Source organism: Mobula hypostoma, chromosome 29, assembly GCF_963921235.1.
Source record: "Mobula hypostoma chromosome 29, sMobHyp1.1, whole genome shotgun sequence".
Classification (NCBI taxonomy): domain Eukaryota; kingdom Metazoa; phylum Chordata; class Chondrichthyes; order Myliobatiformes; family Myliobatidae; genus Mobula; species Mobula hypostoma.
Window position 1 is genome coordinate 17,961,878 of NC_086125.1, and position 19,782 is coordinate 17,981,659.

General features: G+C 42.9%; 1 protein-coding gene across 1 annotated transcript in view; it reads left to right on the forward strand.

The window, feature by feature from the left end:
* pkn1a (protein kinase N1a) overlaps nucleotides 1-19,782 on the forward strand; it is a 158,076-nt gene that overhangs the window by 100,746 nt on the left and 37,548 nt on the right. The window contains exons 14-15 of the mRNA XM_063035930.1: nucleotides 2,187-2,262; nucleotides 13,835-13,926. Coding sequence (XP_062892000.1) covers nucleotides 2,187-2,262; nucleotides 13,835-13,926 — 168 coding nt within the window. The remainder of the gene's footprint in view (nucleotides 1-2,186; nucleotides 2,263-13,834; nucleotides 13,927-19,782) is intronic.

Here is a 19,782-nt window from a genome sequence, read left to right on the forward strand (position 1 = left end):
AGTTCCTGTTAAAGCTTTTGTGCTTGTGCTACTGCTAATAGTTTGATATGACTGAGGCGATTTCAGAGTATATTGCAGTCTTGAGTTGTACACAAGCGGCAACTTGGCTGGAAGTTGCAGCTTACATTTCGGCTTTGATCACCTTAACTGAACCTGTCACAGAGGTATTTAAAGTGTGTGTGTATATAGATATATATTGGAAACCCAACTGGTTTCCCTTGCTGTGTAAAGCCAGGGAAGGCACACTTCAGTCCTGCCAAACGTGTGAGATTGAGACGGCTCTCCTACCCCAGACCCTGGTTTGTGTGGATGCTGTGTCATTTGCAACCCTGTTACAACTCAGTGCCAAGAAACAACAGGCCGCACACTGTCCATTATAATTGAAACAGTCAAATGTGCACCAGTTGGAGCTCAATTCACTGATCCTCAGCCGATCTCGCCGCCCAGCTCCATCGAATCACTACCTCCACACCAGGTCGTATATCCTACGACCGGTTCTCTCCAGCGTCTTCTCTCCTCATCTCATGCCGAACAAAAACCCAGCTCACATTCCAAGTCTCTGTTAGCACTTTACAGGAAGGTGTGAAGGGAATTTACAAGGATCTTGTCATGGCTGATAACAAGGATATTGTTAAAACTTTGGGAGGAGACTGGCTTGCCTGCAGTTTTCTTCATTGGAACAAAGGACGCTGAACTATAATCATGACATAGACATCAGAGACTGCAGTTGTTGGAACCTGGAACAATACACAAAACACTGGAGGACCTCTGGTTCAGGCAGCATCTGTGGAGGGAAATGGGCATTCAGTGTTTTGAGTCAGGATCCGTCATCTTGAATGAAAGAGGGGAGATAACCCAGGTAAAGAGGAGAGGGACAAGTAAACTAGTGAGTTCAGAGAAGAGAACAGTGACATCCTGAAACATATATTACAGAAGTCTAAGTGTTGGTGGTTTTCATGTACATGAAGGTGAATAATTCCATGGTATCCGACCAGGTGTATCCAAGGACATTGTGGGAAGTAAAGGAAGAAATTGCTGAGGCCTGTAATTGAAGACTGGAGTGTAGCTAATGTGCCTTTATTTAAGAAGGACACTGAGCAGACCAGTGGACCTACATTAGTGGATAAAACGTTACCGGAGGGAATTCTGAGAGGCAGAGTCGATATGCATGTGGAAAGGCAAAAGGTGATAGTCAGCATGGCTTTGTATGCAGGAGATCATGTCTCATGAAGTTGATTCTGTTTTTGAAGTGGTGACCAAAACGATTGACAACCACTATTCTGGCTGTGACCTAATCAAAGTTTTTCTAAAACTCTGCTCTTTGCCTATAATCTAATGAAGGCCTGCGTTACATACCTCTCCTTCACTGCCATAAGTACCTGTGCTGCCACCTTTAGGAATTCTGGACTAATACATCAAGGTCCCTTTGCCCTTTGTTCCTCAATACTCCCTGGAGCAGTAGCATTGATTGATTGTATCAATCTAAATGTTAGTAGTTGTTTGTTTACTGCCATTCAGAACTTTTAATGTTGTTTCTCAATCTTCTATAGTAGTGAACTCATTCCTCATATCAGCATAGGTTTAGTTTGCTTAGTTTGAACTAAGTCACTTTCAGTCCTCAAGAAATTCTGTCACTTCATATCCACCCTTTAACAACCATTTTATTTTAAACGTTTATCTCATTGCACAAAATTATATCTAAAATTGATCCTTTATTCGTTCCTCAACATACGAGTTAAACTACGTCACTTAACATACCTATCTTAATTTAGCTTACTTTTAAATTAGTATTTACTTGAGCGGTTATTGATTATTTTGTCACATTTTTTAATTGAGTTTCTAAGTACCATTTTTGGAAATGCATATTGTGGATTAAAACTTGGAGCATTGGGACAAATTTTAGAGGGGAACTGAAGAAAACTTCCTTTACCCATGAAGTAGTTACATCTGAACTTCACTGGACAAGAGTAAGGAGGCAAAACTCCTTATCAAAATTAAAAAGTACACAGTTTTATCAGTTGAAGTGCCACATGAACAATGCCATCCATCCATCTCTCTTAATTCGAATTGCACTTCTGCAGTTGTAAATTTAAATCTAAGTGCCAATGTCATGGTCTCCTTAACAAAGAATAAACTAAATTTTGATCATCATTTGCGTGATGTGTGTTTCCTCTTTTTCCACACAGTGTACCTCTCAAATCTTCGTTGAGTCTACGCGATTTCAAACTCATTGCCGTTCTGGGAAGGGGACATTTTGGAAAGGTAAGGATTCTCATGTTAGAGAGCCACTTGGCAGGACTTCAACTGGGTTGTAGTTCGTTCTTTTTGCAAATCTGTCCTCGTGCATTATTGAGTCACTTATAAAGCACCTTTAACATTGAAAAGTGCATTAGAAATTATTTCATAAAGAGACTAGGGTTGTAATCAGAGGTGATGTATGCTGTGTGAGGCCAGGCTGTACCAGGGGAGTTAGAGGAAGACAGGGGGTAGGGATTGGACAGAGATTTCAGCAGATCAGGGCTTATGAGAGTCTGAGGCTGGGGCACGGTGATGTTTGGGCATAATTAACTTAGAGATGAAAGGACTGTGTATTGAGTTCCTGGGGTCAAGGTTATTGTTGTAGATGAACAGAAACACAAATGTGCTGGGGGAACTGGGCAGGACAGGCCACATCTCTGGAGAGGAATGAACGGTGGCGAATGTACATATTAGATCAGGAGCTGAAGAGGAGATGTCCTCATCAGGCTTAAGGATGGATTTATTTCTAGTCAGTATTTTTGTGTTTCTGAGATGGGTGCTGAGGCTGATGTGGGAATTTACATGGATGAGGCAGGAGGGACCTGCCTTCCACTGCAGGGCCTCTGGGTGCTTTCAGTGGATGGCCTACAAATTGTCAATTAACATCCCAAATGCTCCATCTCCACTTTGAGTGGTCATTACCCAGAGATTCCCAGGAAGTCTGTGGTGAGGTTGGTTTTAGGCACATGTTGACCAGAGGAACTGGAATACAGTGCCAGCTTCTGGAATATAGCATGGGGCATGTGTTTGACATGCTGCGTGACTGTAACCAGGTCCCCAGTATTGATTTTAAGTTTGGTTCACTTGTTTCTTTGGTGAATTTAGAAGATTTAGCAGACATGCTGTTGTGTCATTTTTTTCCTTTGCTTGAAATGCTTGTGTCAGGAATTCTAGATCTCAGAAGCATGTGGAAGGACAGGAATCACTGCCGTGACGGCTACAACTTTTGTGCCAGGTGTGAAATGCTGGAGCAAGGTGATTTATAAGCTGCTCCCTGCAGATTCACAAATGACTCGTTACAATCATTGTACTCTTTTAAATTGAAATTCTCTGTCTCTAAGACCTGCAGTGCACTGTTTCGGTAGCTTTTGTACTTTATTCTGCGTTGTTGTTGTTTTACCTTTTTCTAGCTCAGTGCATTTTGTCATGATTTGATCTGTATAAACAGTATGCAGGATAAGCTTTGCACGGTATCTTGGTACATGTGACAGTAAAAAACCAATCCCAACTTAAATAACTTTTTCTTAATTAGACCAAAGGTGGTTGATTTTATATCTCAAAACACAAGATGATGAAAATCCAGAGCAACATACACAAAATGCTGGAGGAACTCAGCAAGTCAGGTAGCATCTATGGAAATTAATAAACAGTTGGCATTTCGGAGCACGACCCTTCATCAGAATCCCCTTCCTTTCCAGTCTTGAAGAAGAGTCTCGGCCTGGAACGTCAACTGTTTATTTATTTCATATCTGTCTCGCCAACCTGGAGATATGGGAAGTGGTTTCCGAAGGTTTGTGATAGCTTTGAGCTTAGTCCTTGAGCACAGTCGTTGAGCATGTATTCATCGAGTTAAACGGCAAGGAAACATGACCTTCGGTCCAACTCATCCATGCCAACTAAGCTGATCCTGTTGCCTGTCTTTGACCTATATCTCTTTTAACCAGGAGTTCCCAACCTTTTTTATGCCATGGACCCCTACCATTAACTGAGGAACCCCTGCTCCAAATCTTTCCTATCCATGTATCTTAAATGTTGGAACTGCACTCACCTTTACTATTTCCTCTGGCAGCTCATTCCATACGCCCGCCACCCTCTGGAAGAAATTGCCCCTCTCGTCCCCTTTAAAGTTTTCCTTCTCACCTTAAACCAGCTCCCTCTTATTTTATAGTCCTCCCACATGGAGCAAAATACTGTGGCCATTAACTTTATCGACATCCTTCATGATTTTATTAAATCTATAAGGTCACCCCCCGCCCAGCCTCCTTGTCTCCAGGGATAACATTCCCAGCCTGTCCATTCTCTGTGTATAACTCAAGTCCTCCGGTGAAGCCAGTTCCTTGAGAATATTTTCTGCACTCTCTCCAGTTTAATGACATCCTTCCAATAGCATGAACTAGAATTGCACACAGTACTCCAAGTACAGTCTAACCAACATTTTCTACTATTGTAACTGTCTCAACTCTCGTGCTTATTGCCTTAACTGATGAAGAAAAGCATTCCTCACCATGGACACGCACAGAGGCATATGCAATCTGACTAGGGAGATTCGGAGTTCTGTGGTTAATTGGTGTGAGTTGAACAGTTTTCTTGTTCACATTTAGTTGAAGGAGAGGTGCATGATTCAGAAAAAGAATTTGAGAAGTTTGTTGGGGAAAAGCCACAGCATTCTTTGACAACAGTCTTTGTTGAGAATGGTTCTGTTGTAGGCCCATTGGTTAGTGGGCCTGTAAGCTGCTGCAAAAAGCTAATTTTCATTCTCTGTATGTGTACCTTGAATTCGTATTTAATATCATGGCTTGCATGCCCACGTGGAATAAGTACCAAATGGTGATAAGTTTCTAGTCAGCCATATTCATAGAGTCAAAGGCTTTGGTGAAGTCTGCGATGTCCAACAAGGTGATTGGTCTCTGCACTTTCCTTGGAGTTGTTGGGTGGAGAAGAGCATGCACAGTCTGCCTCCCAGTATATGGGGTCTACCCTGGGATGTAGCTCTTTGTATACTGGGTGAATGTGGTTGAGCAGGATCCTGATGATAAAAATCCTGTGCCGGGCTGCAAGGAGGCGAAGTAGTTTTTACAGCAGGGTTTTCTCCTTTCATGAAGATGAACATCTCTGAGATCCCCTGGAATACTCTTGTGGGTGATGAGGTTGATGCTCTTTGACCCTGAACTTTCAGATGTCAGATATACCATCTGCTCATTGCTAATACTGAATTGGATACGTCCTTGGTTTCTTGTCAAACAGGCACAGAATCAGAATTAGCTGCAATAGGCGACTGTGGGTGACCTCATGTGTTTGCATCAAGGGTAGGATTGTGGTTGACAAAATCTTCAGTGATGCAGCTCGTGGTCTTGGACTGTGCCTGGGTACCTAGGTTATCCTCTGATCCCGAATGTCAGTGCGCTGGGCCTTGGATGTTGGAATCTGTTGGCATTCACAGCCCTGAAAACCCATTCATGTCACCACAGCTGGTGAGGTGCTGGGCTGCATGCACCATCTCCATCTCAAGATCTTAAAGATCTTGCCTCTCAGCACAATGAGAGGTGAGTGATTTGAAGCAAGGGTATGAGCTGTTGTCAGAATGAATGTGGAATCTCTTTAGAATCATCTTCTCAGTCACCAGGTGCATGAACTGTGAAGGGATGCAGGAGGCAGCTACTGGTTTTGCTGACGTGCAGCTTGCTGTGAAACAGTAAAATGAATTGAACAGTGGACACTAGAGGTAGCAGCAGGAAGAGAAGTCACTGTGCATGGATAAGCATTTGAGGGCACGCTGACCCATGCTACTTGAAGTTCAGGATGCGTTTGGCTGGTAAATGCTGCAGACATCATTTCGAGGATAAGACAGAATCATTCAGATTTTTCACTAAATAACTGGACCTGACAGTAGCTACCAGGACATTGAGGAAAAATATGCAGGCAAGTTAAGGAAAGGTTTAGGAACAGCACAGTTGTTGCTGTGGGTGACTTCCACTTCCTGATATCAATGCAACCTCCTCAGTCCAAGGTGTTTAGATGGACAAAACTTGTAAGCTGCATCCAAGAAGGTTTCTTAAATCAGCATGTAGATGGTTCAGCAAGAAGAGGGGCTGTACTGGACCTGGTGTTGGGTAATGAATCTGGCCAGGTGACTGACCTTTCACTAGGAGAACTTGGAGAAGACATCATAAGTTTTTAGAATAGCTATAGGCAAGTACCTTGCAGTCATTACTTAAATTAGAGTAAGACAAACTACAAGAGTATGGGAAGCTTAGGAAAGTTAATATGGCTGTCCAGTCCCTATACACTTCTATCCCCCATCAGGAAGACATTGAAATTCTCTGGTTTTTTTTTCTGGACTGCAGATCTAACCAGTTTCCCTCCACCACCATACTCCTCTGTCTGGCATAACTGGTCCTCACACTCAGTGATTTCTCTTTCAGCTGCTCCCCCTTTCAAACCCAAGATGTAACCATGGGCATCCACGTAAGCCCCAGTTATGCCTGACTTTTTATTGGCTGTATGGAACAATCCATATTCCAAGCCTATACTGGTAACATGCTCCAACTCTTTCTAAGTTACATTGACGACTGCATTGGTGCTGCTTTAAGTTCAAGTTTAATTATCGTTCAACTATACATGAATATAGCAAACGAAACAGCATTCCACTGGGGCCAAGTTGTAAAACACATTATCAACTGCACATAACACATAGCACAAATAGCAGATGTGGTTATAATTTCAGAAAAACATGTAGTTACAAAGAAGAAAAAAATATATTGCACAAGTCCCTGAGTGGCATGACTGTACATTGATGTTAAATTCCTGGCCCAGCTTGTACTTCCACTGAGCAAACACCAGAGGGCAGCACCGAGAAGGCCAGCTGTCAATCCAGTTGGGATTTCTGTGTGCCCTACAGAAACCTCGGCTGTCTTCCACATTGCCTCTGGCATCTGCAGCCCTGGGTGACTGCACCCATGCTGAGCTCATGAATTTCTTCAACTTGGCCTCCAACTTCCATCCTTCCCTCGAAGTTACTTGGCCTGTCTGTGGAGACAGACTATCTACTGATATCTTTTATGAACCTACTAAGTCTCTCAACTATCTTGACCATATCGCTTCCCACTCTGTCACTTGCAAAAATGGTATTCTCTTTACCCAGTTCTTCCATCTCCACCACATCTGTTCTCAGGTTAATGCTTTCCATTCTAGAGCATCTGAAATTCCCCCCTCCTTCAAATAAAAGGGTTTTTCTTCCTCTATCATCCATGCTGCCCTCACCCACATCTCCTCCATTTCCTGCCATCTGCCCTCACCCCATCCTTCTGCTGCCATAACAGGTATAGAGTTCCTCTTGTCCTTGCCCACCACACCATAAGCCTCCATATCCAGCACATCATTCTCTAACTTTCAACATCTACAATGGGATCCTAACACTAAACACATCTTTCCATCCCTCTTCTGTTTGCTTTCTGAAGGGATTGCTCGACATCACTCCCTTGTCCACTCATTCCTTCTTACTGATTTCCCTTCTGGCACTCATTCCTGCAAGTGCATCAGATGTTACATCTGTCCCAACACCACCTCACTCATCACTATTCTGGGCCCCAAACAGTCCTTCCAGATGAGTCTGTCAGGTTCATTACTGTATCTGGTGCTGCTTGTGCAGCCTCCTCCTCGTTGCTGAGACCCGCGATAGATTGGGGTATTGCTTCGTCCAGCACTTTCACTCCAGCCACCACAGTAGACAGTCTTCCCTGGGTTCTCTCATTATAATTCTACTTCCCATTCCCATTCTAATGGGCTTTCTCTACTGGCATGATGAGATTACACTTAGGTTGGAGGAGCAGCACCTCATGTTCCATCTGGGTAGCCTCCATCCTGACAGCATGAACACTGGTTTCTTTAACTTCTGGCCATTTCTTCCCCCTCCCCTTCTCTCTTTTTCCATTCCCCATTCTGGTTCCCTTCTCACCCCATCTCTTCTCACCTGCACATCTTTTCCCTCTGGTGCCCCTCCTCCTTTCCTTTTTACCACTCCCTCTCCTAAGGATCTTGCTCTTAACAGTGTACTGGGTCTTTAAATTTGACCTACCAAGGTGTAACACTTCACATTTGGTTGGATTGAACTCCATCTGCCATTTCTCTGTCCGTATTTGCAGCTGATTTGCATCTTGCTGTCTTCTTGGCCAGTCACCTTTGCTATTCATAATACCACCAATCTTCATATCACCTGCTAGCTTATTAACTGCCCATCTACATTTTCATCCAGGCCATTTATATACCTCACAAACAGCAGAGGTCCCAGTACAGATCCCTGCAGAACACCTCTAACGACAGACCCCTAGCTAGAATGAGTCCCTTCAACAACTACCCTCTATCTTTTATGCGAAAGCTAGTTCTGAATCCAAATAGCCAACTCACCATTGATCCGAAGCATCTTAGTCTTCTGGACGAGCGCCCCATGAAGGACCTTGCCAAACGCCTTTCTAAAATCCGAAATCCATGCAGACAACATCTGCAGCTCTACCATCATCAATCCCTCTCATCTCCTTGTCAAAAAACTCAATCAAATTAGTAAGATACTGCATGCCCTGCATAAAGCCATGCTGGCTGACCCTAATTAGGCCATAGTTTTCCAAATGCTCATGAATCCTATTCCTAAGGATTATCTCAAGTAACTTCCCTACCTCCGATGTGTATAATTGCCAGGATTATGCCTGGTTCCTTTAGCTGCTTGCCAGTCCTCTGGGACTTTGCCTGTGGTAGAGAAGACACAAAGGTATTGGTCAAGGCCGCAGCAGTCTTTTCACTTGTGTCTCTCAATAACCTGAGGTATACCCCATCAGGCCCCTGGGGTTTTATCCACCTTAATGCTCTTTGAGATGCCCAACACAACCCCTTTTACCTCGGTGGACAAGCTCTGCATCCCATCAATGTCTTGTATCCTATGACAACTGCCTACACCATCCACAATTCCACCAACCTTCCATGTCATTTGCAAACTTACTAATGCGCCCTTTCACTTCCAAGTCATTTATAAAAATTGGAAAGAGCAAGAATCCCAGATCAGACCCTGCAGGATACCACTGGTCACCGACCTCCAGGCAGAATATGCTCAATCTACAACCACCCTCTGCCTTGTGTAGGCAAACCAATCTGACTCCACGCAGACCCCATGCTTCCTGACTTTCTGAATGAGTCTACCATGGAGAACCTTATCAAACGTCTCGCAATACATCATGTCCATTGTGTTACTTCATCAATGTGCTTTGTCACATCTGCAAAGAATTCACCCAGGCTCATGAGGCAGAACCTGTCCCTCGCAAAGCCATGCTGACTTCGCTTCAACAAATACTTGTAAATTCTGACTCTAAGAATCCACTCCAATAGCTTGCCCTTCACCAAAGTAAAACTCACTGGTTTATAATTCCAAAGGGTATCCCTACTCCCTTTCTTGAGCAAAGGAATAACATTTACCACCCTCCAATCATCTGGTACTTCTCCTGTGGCCCATGAGGACTCAAAAGGTCACCGCCGAGGGTGCAGCAATCTCTTCCCTTGCTTCCTGTAGTAACTTGTTTTGTATCCCGTCTGGCATCAGGGACTTGTCTGTCCAAACAATTTTTAGAAATTCCATCACTCCCTCTGTTTTGACAGCGACAGGTTTTAACATATCAGTTTGTTTTGTATGCTGTCCTCACAAATGCCAAGGTTCTTCTCTAGTGAGTACTGAAGCAAAATATTCAGCAAAGACCTCCCCTACCTCCTCTGACTTCAGACACATGCTTTCTCTTCTGTCCCTGATCAGGCTTACCCTCACTCTGGTCATTCTCTGGTTATTCATGTATGTGTGGAATGCTTTGTGGGTTTTCTGTATTCCTACATGCCAAAGCCTTCTTGGGTCCTCAGCTAGATCTGGTATGCACATTCCTAAGCTGCTTCCTACCTTGTAAATCTCTGGAGCCCTGTATGATCTTTGCTTCTTAAACCTTAAGTAAACTAATTTCTTCTTCAGTTCAAGTCAGGTCAGGTTATTGTTATTTAACTATGTACATGTATAACTGCCAAATGAGGCATTTCTCTGAACCAGGGTGTAAAGCACAGTAGTACACATAGCACACAATGACTTATGAAGGTAAGGATAAAAACTACAGATGAATTTGCATAAATAACAAACTAAAGTGCATAAATTAAATACGGTAAGATATGGAATAGATTAACCAGTGATATGGCAGGGAGTTCAGAAGCCTAGTGGCCTGAGGGAAGAAACTGTTTCCCATCCTGACAGTTCTTGTTTTTATGCATCAAGGTCTCCTGCCTGATGGTAGAAAGTCAAAGAGGATGCTGGATGGATGGGTGGGATCCTTGATAATTCTAAGGGCACTGTGTATGCAGTGCTCCTGATAAATGTCCCCGATGGATGGTAAGGACACCCCTAAGATCTTCTCAGCCATTCTCAGTCCTTTGTAGGGACTTCTGGTTTGGTGCTTGACTAGATGTTCCACATCTCTTATCAAACATGGTTTCTACACTCCTACCATCTTTTCCTTGTGCAATGGGACAAACCTATCTAACACCCCCTACAAGGTGTCCCTAAACAATCTCCACATTTCTATTGTGCATTCCCCTGACTATATCTGTTCCCAAGGTCCCACTGCACAGCATCATAATTCCCCTCTCCCAATTAAATACTTTCCCATACTGTCTGATTCTATCCCTCTCCAAGGCCATGCATTAAAGGTAAGAGGGGACGAGTTCAAGGGACAAGATCAAGTTCCCACTGCTGTCTGTAAGGAGTTTGTATGTCATCCCTGTGACTACATGGATTTGCTCTGGCTGCTCTGGTTTCCTCCTGTGTTCCAAAGAAACGTGGGTTGGCAGGTGAATTGGTCACATGTGTATAATTGGTCATGTGAACTCATTGGGCCAGAAGGGCCTGTTACCGTGCTGCATCTCAGTTTGAATAAAATATTTATACTGGGTAATGGGTGCCTGGAATGCACAGCCAAGAGTGGTGGTAGAGGCATATGCAACAGAGGTGTTTAAGAGGCACTTAGGCACACAGATGTGCAGTGAATTGGCAGATATGGACACTGTGTTAGCAGAAGCGATTCGTTTGGCATTTAATTACTAATTTAATTGGTTCAGCACTACCTTGTAAATCAAAGGGTCTGTTCGTGTGCTGAACTATGTCCGAGAATTCAAGAATATTAAAGTTTATTGTTGTGACATGTAATCATTGCATATATACTCAGTGGTCACTTTATTGAGTATCTCCTGTACCTAATAAAGTGACTACTGAGTATCTGTTCATGGTCTTCTAGTCCATTCACTTCAGGGTTAGACAAGTTGTGCGTTCAGATATACTCTTCTACATATCACTGTTGTAATGTGAGACTATTTGAGTTTCTGACACCTTCTTGTGAGGTTGAACTAGTCTGGCCGTTTCCCTCTGACCACTCTCATTAACAAGGTGTTTTTACCCATAGAATTACAGTACACTGGATTTTTTTTTTGCGCTTGGTTTACACTATTCCCTGTAAACTCTGGAGACTGTTGCTTGTGAACATTCCAGGAGATCAGCGGTTTCTGAGATACTCAGACCATCCTGTCTGACGCCAACAAGAATTCCATGGTCAAGGTCACTTAGATGACATTTCTTTCCCATTCTCGTACTTGACACAAGAGTTTCAACAACTGATCCTCTTAACCTTGTGGCATTTATGCATTGAGTTGCTGCCACATGATTGGCTGATTAGATACTTGCATTAATGAGCGGGACTACTAATAAAGTGGTTGCTGAGTGTGTACATATGTAATCTGAGCTTTTCAAACGGTGACAGGGAGGAAACAAATCATGTGCAAAGGTGTGTGGTATTCTGGCAAAATAATTAGTTCACCGGGTCAGGTTTATAATGGCTGTAGTCAGTTCAGAAGTCAGGTTTATTGTGGTAGGAGTTAGTTTAGAGGTCAGGTTTAGCGATGGGAAGGTAAAAAATCCAAACTAGACACCATTTGGAGAACCGGTCAGGTCCTGCTGCATTGATTTTGAATGGATATATGGGTACCTAGGGAGATTAGGGAAACTAGAGTTCTTAGTGCAGAAGAGGATGAAGAAGAAGAAAGCCCTTAACTCCAAGTGGTGTCATTGGGACGCTGTCGTGACAGCGTTTTTTTTAGCAGGCTTTCTTATTTTTATGAGGCCGAGTTGCTAGCCCAGCATGGATGGAAAGCGTGCAAGGGAGCCGGCTGGATTCGAACTCGGGAGCCTTCGCTCCGAAGTCCGGCGCTGATGCCACTACTCCACCAGCCATCAGAAGAGGGTGAGGGAGACATTTTTAGTGTTTGAGCCATTAAACACCCAGAATCTGGTTTAACATCATTGGTGTTTGCTGTGAAATCTGTTGTTTTGTGACAGCACTATAGTGCAAGAAATAAAAAAAAGCCTATATATTACAATAAGAAATTTATGTATATCGATATAGAGGTAGATAGACATATAGATAGTATAGGCAGAGTGAGGTAGCATTCATGTTTTTTTTTGTCTGTTCATTCTCCATGATGGAGCTGGCTGAGTATACAACTCTCTGCAGCTTTTTCCAATACTGTGCAGTGGCTGCTCCCGACCAGACAATGATGCAACCAGTTGGAGTATTCTCCATGTTGACGAATTGTATTGGATTAAATAGAGGTTATATTCAGAAATCAAAGGGGCTTCGGAGTTCTGAAGGTTAACCTGAAGGCTAACCTGCAGGCTGGGTGGGTAGTAAGGAAGACAAATGCAGTGTTAGCATTCACTTCAAGAAGACTAGAATATAAAAGCAGGGATGCCCTGCTGAGACTTTATAAGGCAATCATTAGACCACATTTGGAGTACTGTGAGCAGTTTCGGGCCCTCTATCCAAGAAAGGATCTGCTGGCATTGGAGAGGGTCCAGTAGAGGTTAACGAGAATGATTCTGGGTTTGAAAATGTTAATGTATGAGGAACATTTTATGGCTTCAGGTCTGTACTCATTGGGTTTAGAAGAGTGTGGGGGGAGGGAATCTCATTGAAACCTACCGAATATTGAAAGACCAAGTTAGAGTGGGCATAGAAGGGATTTTTCCTCCAGTGGGAGAGTCTAGGACCAGAGGGCACAGCCTCAAAATAGAAGGATATATTTTACACAGAAGGAGGAATTTCGTAATTCAGAGGGTGGTGAATCTGTGGCATTCAATGCCACAGCTGTCTGTGGAAGGCAAGTCATTGGGTATATTTGAAGCGAAGGTGGACAGGCTTGTGATTATAAAGACGTCAAAGATTACGGAGAAGGCAGACTCAATGGGCTGAATAGTCTAATTCTTCTCCTATTTCTTATGGTCTTATGATCTAGGGGTAACAAATTAATCTATCAAGTGGCAGGAAATTGGCCCACTCAGGAAACCACACAGTCACTTGATAGTCATAGTCATACTTTATTGATCCAGAGGGAAATTGGGTTTCGTTGGATGTCAGGATCAAATCAACACAATCTACTGTGGAACATGTCACCTGTCCTTGCCTTTCTTGATGACGGAGTTCACATGTTATATTGTTATAATTTAAAGAAGTTACCATTAGTTCATGTCACGTTCCTTCAGGTGTTCTATTTCTGATGAAGCCTGAAAATAAAGTCTTCACATGACTTGCTCTACGGTACAACTTAACTAGTTACAGTGATCTTCCTTATTTCCATGCTGTGCCTTCCTTTCAAAGTGGATTCCATCATCTTCAAGCGAGCAGCAACACTTCTCTGTGGTCACTGCGCTTTAACTTCTGACACTATGAAGACTTTCTGTTTTCTTTTAAAACAGGTGCTCTTGTCGGAATACAAAAAGACAGGACAATTGTTTGCCATCAAAGCCTTGAAGAAAGGAGATATTGTTGCAAGAGATGAGGTTGACAGGTGAAAATTTACTTTTCTTTTAAAACCAGAAGTACACTGTATCTTTGTAGAAAATGATATAAAGAACTCAAGTGTTAACAACTGTTATTCAGGCTGGCAGACATTTTGCTGTACTTAGTCATCTTAACCCTTCGTTTTGTTTTCCTTCATGGTTGTCCCACCTCTGGTCAAGTGAATCCATTCTCTTTGCCTCCACTAGTTTATACAGTTCAGAGTTCCCATCTTCCAAAAATTAAAACCTGTAGATACTGGAGCTCAATAATTCTTCAGATATCTCTCTGAAACCAGTTATGTCCACAGTTCCATCCACTAATGTATTTTCACTGTCCCTCCTGATCTTCCCCTCTCTGATCCTGAACTCATTTTTAGGAGGGGGGTCAGTTTTGCTCCCTCTTCATCCCTTCCTCACCCCAGTTCTCTTGATGAGCACTAAATTCCCAGAGCAAAGGAAGTTACAGAGCAATGTTGGTGAGCAGGAAGAGTATGAAGACAGTGGGCTGAAGGAGCTAGTTGTGTGCTGTTCATGTGTGTTCACCAAAAGATAACACATTTCATTGATGTTAGAATTCATTTGCCAGTACTATGATTTTGCCACCAAAATTATTTGGACAAAAATGTAGGCCTGATTAAGTTTGCAGCAATACAATAAAATGGCGGAATTATGGATAGTGAGGAAGGTTACCAACAGATGCAGCAGGGATATCGGAAATGTGGGCAGACACATGACGGATGGAATTTAATTGGGAAAATGTCTGGTGTTGCACTTCGGGTGGTCCAAATGCAACAAGTACACAATCAATGGCAGGATTGCTAACAGCATGGATGTACAGAAAGATCTTGATGTACAAGCGCGTAGCTTCATGAAATGGCAAAGCACGCGGGTAGGACGATGACGAGGACATAGGACGTGCTTTTCTTCAATTACTAGACGGCATGCATTTAAGGTGAGGAGGGAGAAAAAGAGTATTTTTGTTTACAAAGTGGGGAGTGCCTGGAATGCACTACCAAGCAAATTTGAAAGAAGAATTTAAGAGGCTATTAGATAGATGTGAAAGTTCAGGAAATGGAGGGATATTGATCATATGCGGGAAGATAAGAGTTCAATTCCAATAAGTGTGAGGTGAATTGTTTTGGGAGGTCTAATCAGGATAAGATAGTGCCATGACTGGTGAGGCCTAGGGGTGGCATGCACAAAAAATTTTGTTTGCACATGGCATGCTGTGCATCCCCTTGGTATCTTTTTAAACCTCACCCATAATAAACAAGTATGTGAAGAGCAAGAGGGTAAGATGTGAGAGAATAGGACCAATCGGTGTGACAGTGGAACAGTGTGTATGGAACCGGAGGAGATGGCAGAGATACTTGATCAATATTTTGCTTCAGTATTCAGGATCTTGACGATTGTAGGGATGACTTACAGCAAATTGAAAAGCTTGAGCATATAGACATTAAGAAAGAGGACGTGCTGGAGCTTTTGGAAAGCATCAAGTTGGATAAGTCACCGGGACCAGATGAGATGTACCCCAGGCTACTGTGGGAGGTGAGGGAGCCTCTGGCAACGATCTTTGCATCATCAATGGGGACGGGAGAGGTTCTGGATGATTGGAGGGTTGCAGATACTGTTTCCTTATTCAAGAAAGGGAGTAGAGATAGCCCAGGAAATTATAGACCAGTGAGTCTTACTTCAGTGGTTGGTAGGTTGATGGAAAAGATCCGGAGAGGCAGGATTTATGAACATCTGGAGAGGCATAATGTGATTGGGAATAGTCAGCGTGGCTTTGTCAAAGACAGGTTGTGCCTTATGAGCCTGATTGAATTTTTTGAGGATGTGACTAAACACGTTTGATGAAGGTAGAGCAGTAGATGTAGTGTATATGGATTTAATCAAGGCATTTGATAAGCTACCCCATGCAAGGCTTATTGAGAAGGTGAGGAGGCATGGGATCCAAGGGGACCTTGCTTTATGGATCCAGAATTGGCTTGCCCACAAAAGGTAAAGAGTGATTGTAGATGGGTCATATTCTGCATGGAGGTTGGTGATGAGTGGTATTGCTTAGGGATCTGTTCTGGGACCCCTTCTCTTCGTGATTTTTATAAATGACCTGGATGAGGAAGTGGAGGGATGGGTTAGTAAATTTGCTGATGACACAAAAGTTGGTGGTGGTGTGGATAGTGTGGAGGGCTGTCAGAGGTTACAGCAGGACATCAGTAGGATGCAAAACTAGACTGAGAAGTGGTAGATGAAGTTCAACCCAGATAAGTGTGGGGTGGTTCATTTTGGTAGGTCAAATATGATGGCAGAATATAGTATTAATAGTAAGACTCATGGCGGTGTGAAGAATCAGAGGGATCTTGGGGTCCAAGTCCATAGGACACTCAAAGCTGCTGCACAGGTTGACTCTGTGGATAAGAAGGCATACGGTGTATTGGCCTTCATCAACTGTGGGATTGAGTTTAAGAGCCGAGAGGTAATGTTGCAGCTATATAGGACCCTGGTCAGACCCCACTTGGAGTACTGTGCTCAGTTCTGGTCACCTCACTACAGGAAGGATGTGGAAACTATAGAAAGGGTGCAGAAGGGATTTACAAGGATGTTGCCTGGATTGGGGTGCATACCTTATGATAATAGGTTGAGTGAACTTGGCCTTTTCTCCTTGGAGCGGCGGAGGATGAGAGGTGACCTGGTAGAGGTGTATAAGATGATGAGAGGCATTGATCGTGTGGATAGTCAGAGGCTTTTTCCCAGGGCTGAAATGGCTAACACGAGAGGGTACAGTTTAAAGGTGCTTGGAAGTAGGTACAGAAGGGACGTCAGGAATAGGTTTTTTATGCAGAGAGTGGTGAGTGTGGGGAATGGGCTGCCAGCAACGGATGCAATAGGGTCTTTTAAGAGACCTCCTGGATAGGTACATGGAGCTTAGAAAAATAGAGGGCTATGGGTAACTCTAGATAACTTATAAAGTAAGAACATGTTCGACACAGCATTGTAGGCCGAAGGGCCTGTATTGTGCTGTAGGTTTCCTATGTTTCTATAATAAAATAAAATACGTAATGATTATCTTGCTACCAAATGAAGTAGTAAATGATGTTCTGGAACTCAAGAGCAGTGAGATATTTTTACATGTCAGCTCATGTCAGCTTGACATCAGCTGGACAGTTACAGAAACTTGATTTTGCTGTTACGTTTTGAAAATATTTGCTGAGCTAGTGTATTTAGGTAGTAAACAGTGGAGCAAAGTGTGTTTCTGGGAACAACTCGGAAGGCGCAGTATAATTACATCCCAAAGATGATGTATTCGAAAGGAAGAATGAGGTAACCGTGGCTGACAAAGGAAGTCAAAAATGACATAAAAGGAAAAGAGAGGGTATATGATATAATAAAACTTATTGGGAAGTCAAAAGATTGGGAAGCTTTTAAAAGACAACCGAAGACAACTAAGGCGAGAACAGATGAAATATGAAGGTAAGCTAGCCAATAATATCAAAGAGAATACCAAAGGGCTTTTCAAATATATAAAGAGTAAAAGGTAACCAAGACTAGGATCACTAGAAAATAAACCTGGAGAGGTAATAATGGCAGATGAAATGAATAACTATTTTGCATCAATCTTTACTATAGGAGATACTTGCAATATACCAGAATTCGAGTGTCAGGGGACAGAAGAGAGTGTAGTTGCAATTACTAAGGAGAAGGTGCTTGGGAAGTTAAAAGTTCTGAAGGTAAATAAGTCACCTGGACCAGATGGACTACACCCCAGGGTTCTGAAAGAAGTAGCTGAAGAGATTTGGAGGTATTAGTAATGATTTAGATTTAGGTTATGAGGACACATAGTCCTCTTTTATTGTCATTTAGTAGTGCATGCATTAAGAATTGATACACTGTTTCTCCAGAATGATGTCACAGAAACACATGACAAACCGACTGAAAAACTGACAAAAACCACATAATTATAACATATAGTTACAACAGTGCAAAGCAATACCGTAATTTGATAAAGAACAGACCATGGGCACGGTAAAAAGTCTCAAAGTCTCTCGAAAGTCCCATCATCTCACACAGGTGGTGAACCTCCAGCACCGCAAACTTGCTGATGCAGCATCCTGGAAGCATCTGACCACAGTCCAACTCCGAGTCCGTCCGAAAACTCCAAGCCTCCGACCAGCTCTCCAACACTGAGCACCGAGCACCATCTCTGCCGAGTGCTTTGACCTCGGCCCCAGCAACAGGCAATAGGCAAAGCGGAGGATTTGGGGCCTTCTCCTCCAGAGATTCTTGATCACACAGTAGCAGCGGCAGCGAAGCGGGCATTTCAGAAGTTTCTCCGGGTGTTCCTCCGTGCTTCTCATGGCTGTCTCTGTCAAATCAGGATTGTGCACGGCATCCTAGTTAACACATACGATATCATTCAGAACGGCCGTGCGCGCTGCATCGTGCCACCATCTTCTCCTCCCTCCTATTTCAATGATCTTTCAAGAATCACTAAATTCTGGAATAGTTCTGGAGGACTGGGAAATTGCAAATATCACTCTACTCTTTAAGCAGGGAGGGAAGCAGAAGAAAGGAAATTATCGGTCAGTTAGCCTGACTTCAGTGGTTGGAAGATGTTGGAGTCTACTATTAAGATTGAGATTTGGGTACTTGGAGCGCATGATGAAGTCGGCCAAAATCAACCTAATTTCCTTAAGGAAGGATCTTGTCTGACAAATCTTTTGGAATTCTTTGAGGAAATAACAGGCAGGATAGACAATGGAGAGTCAGTGGATGTTGTTTACTTGGATTTTCAGAAGCCTTTGATCAGATGCCACACGTGAGGCTGCTTAACGAGATAAGAGCCCATGGTATTACAGGAAAGGTAATAGCGTGGATAGATGATGAGCTGACCGGGAGGAAGCAAAGGGTGGGAATAATGGGGTCTTATTCTGGTTGTCTGCTGGTGACTAGTGGTGTTGGACAGGGGTCTGTATTGGGATCAAAGTTGCTTTTCATATTATATGACAACAATTTGGATAATGGAATTGATAGCTTTGTGGCCAAGTTTGCAGTAGGATTTGGACAGATTGTGAGAATGGGCAAAGAAGTAGCAGATGGAATATAGTGTAAGGAAGTGTATGGTTATGCACTTTGGTAGAAGGAATAAAGGTATAGACTATTTTCTAAATAAGGTGAAAATTCAAAAATCGGATGTGCAAAGGGACTTGGGAGTTCTTGTGCAGAATTCCCTGAAGGTTAGCTTGCAGATTGAGTCAGTGGTAAGGAAGGCAAATGCAATGTTAGCATCATTTCGAGAGTACTAGAATGTAAGAGCAAGGACATGATGCTGAGGCTTTATAGGGCATTGGTCAGCCCGCACTTAGAATACTGTGATCCGTTTTGGGCCCCTTATCTGGGAAAAGATGTGTGGGCATTAGGGAGGGTCCAGAGGAGGTTCATGAGAATGATCCCAGGAATGGAAGGGATAATACATGGTTCTGGGCGAGCAGAATAAAGGGGCGTCCATTTAGAACAGAGATGAAGAGAAATTTTATTTAGTCAGTTGGTGGTAGAATTATTACCATGGACAGCTGTGTAGGCCAAGTCATTGAGTATATTTCAAGCAGAGGTTGATGGGTTCTTAGTTAGTCAGAGTGTCAAATGTTATGGGGAGAAGACAGGAGAATGGGGTTGAGAGGGATAATAAATCAGTCATGATGGAGTGGCAGAGCAGATGGGCTGAGTGGCCTAATTTGATCCAATGCTTTTTGGTCTTATAGTCTTAAATGCTTATAATAACAATATTATTTAGAAGTGATATTGTTTATCAATTGTCTTTTTAAATGATTAATATTAATAATTTTAAGCAGGCTTTCTAAAAGATT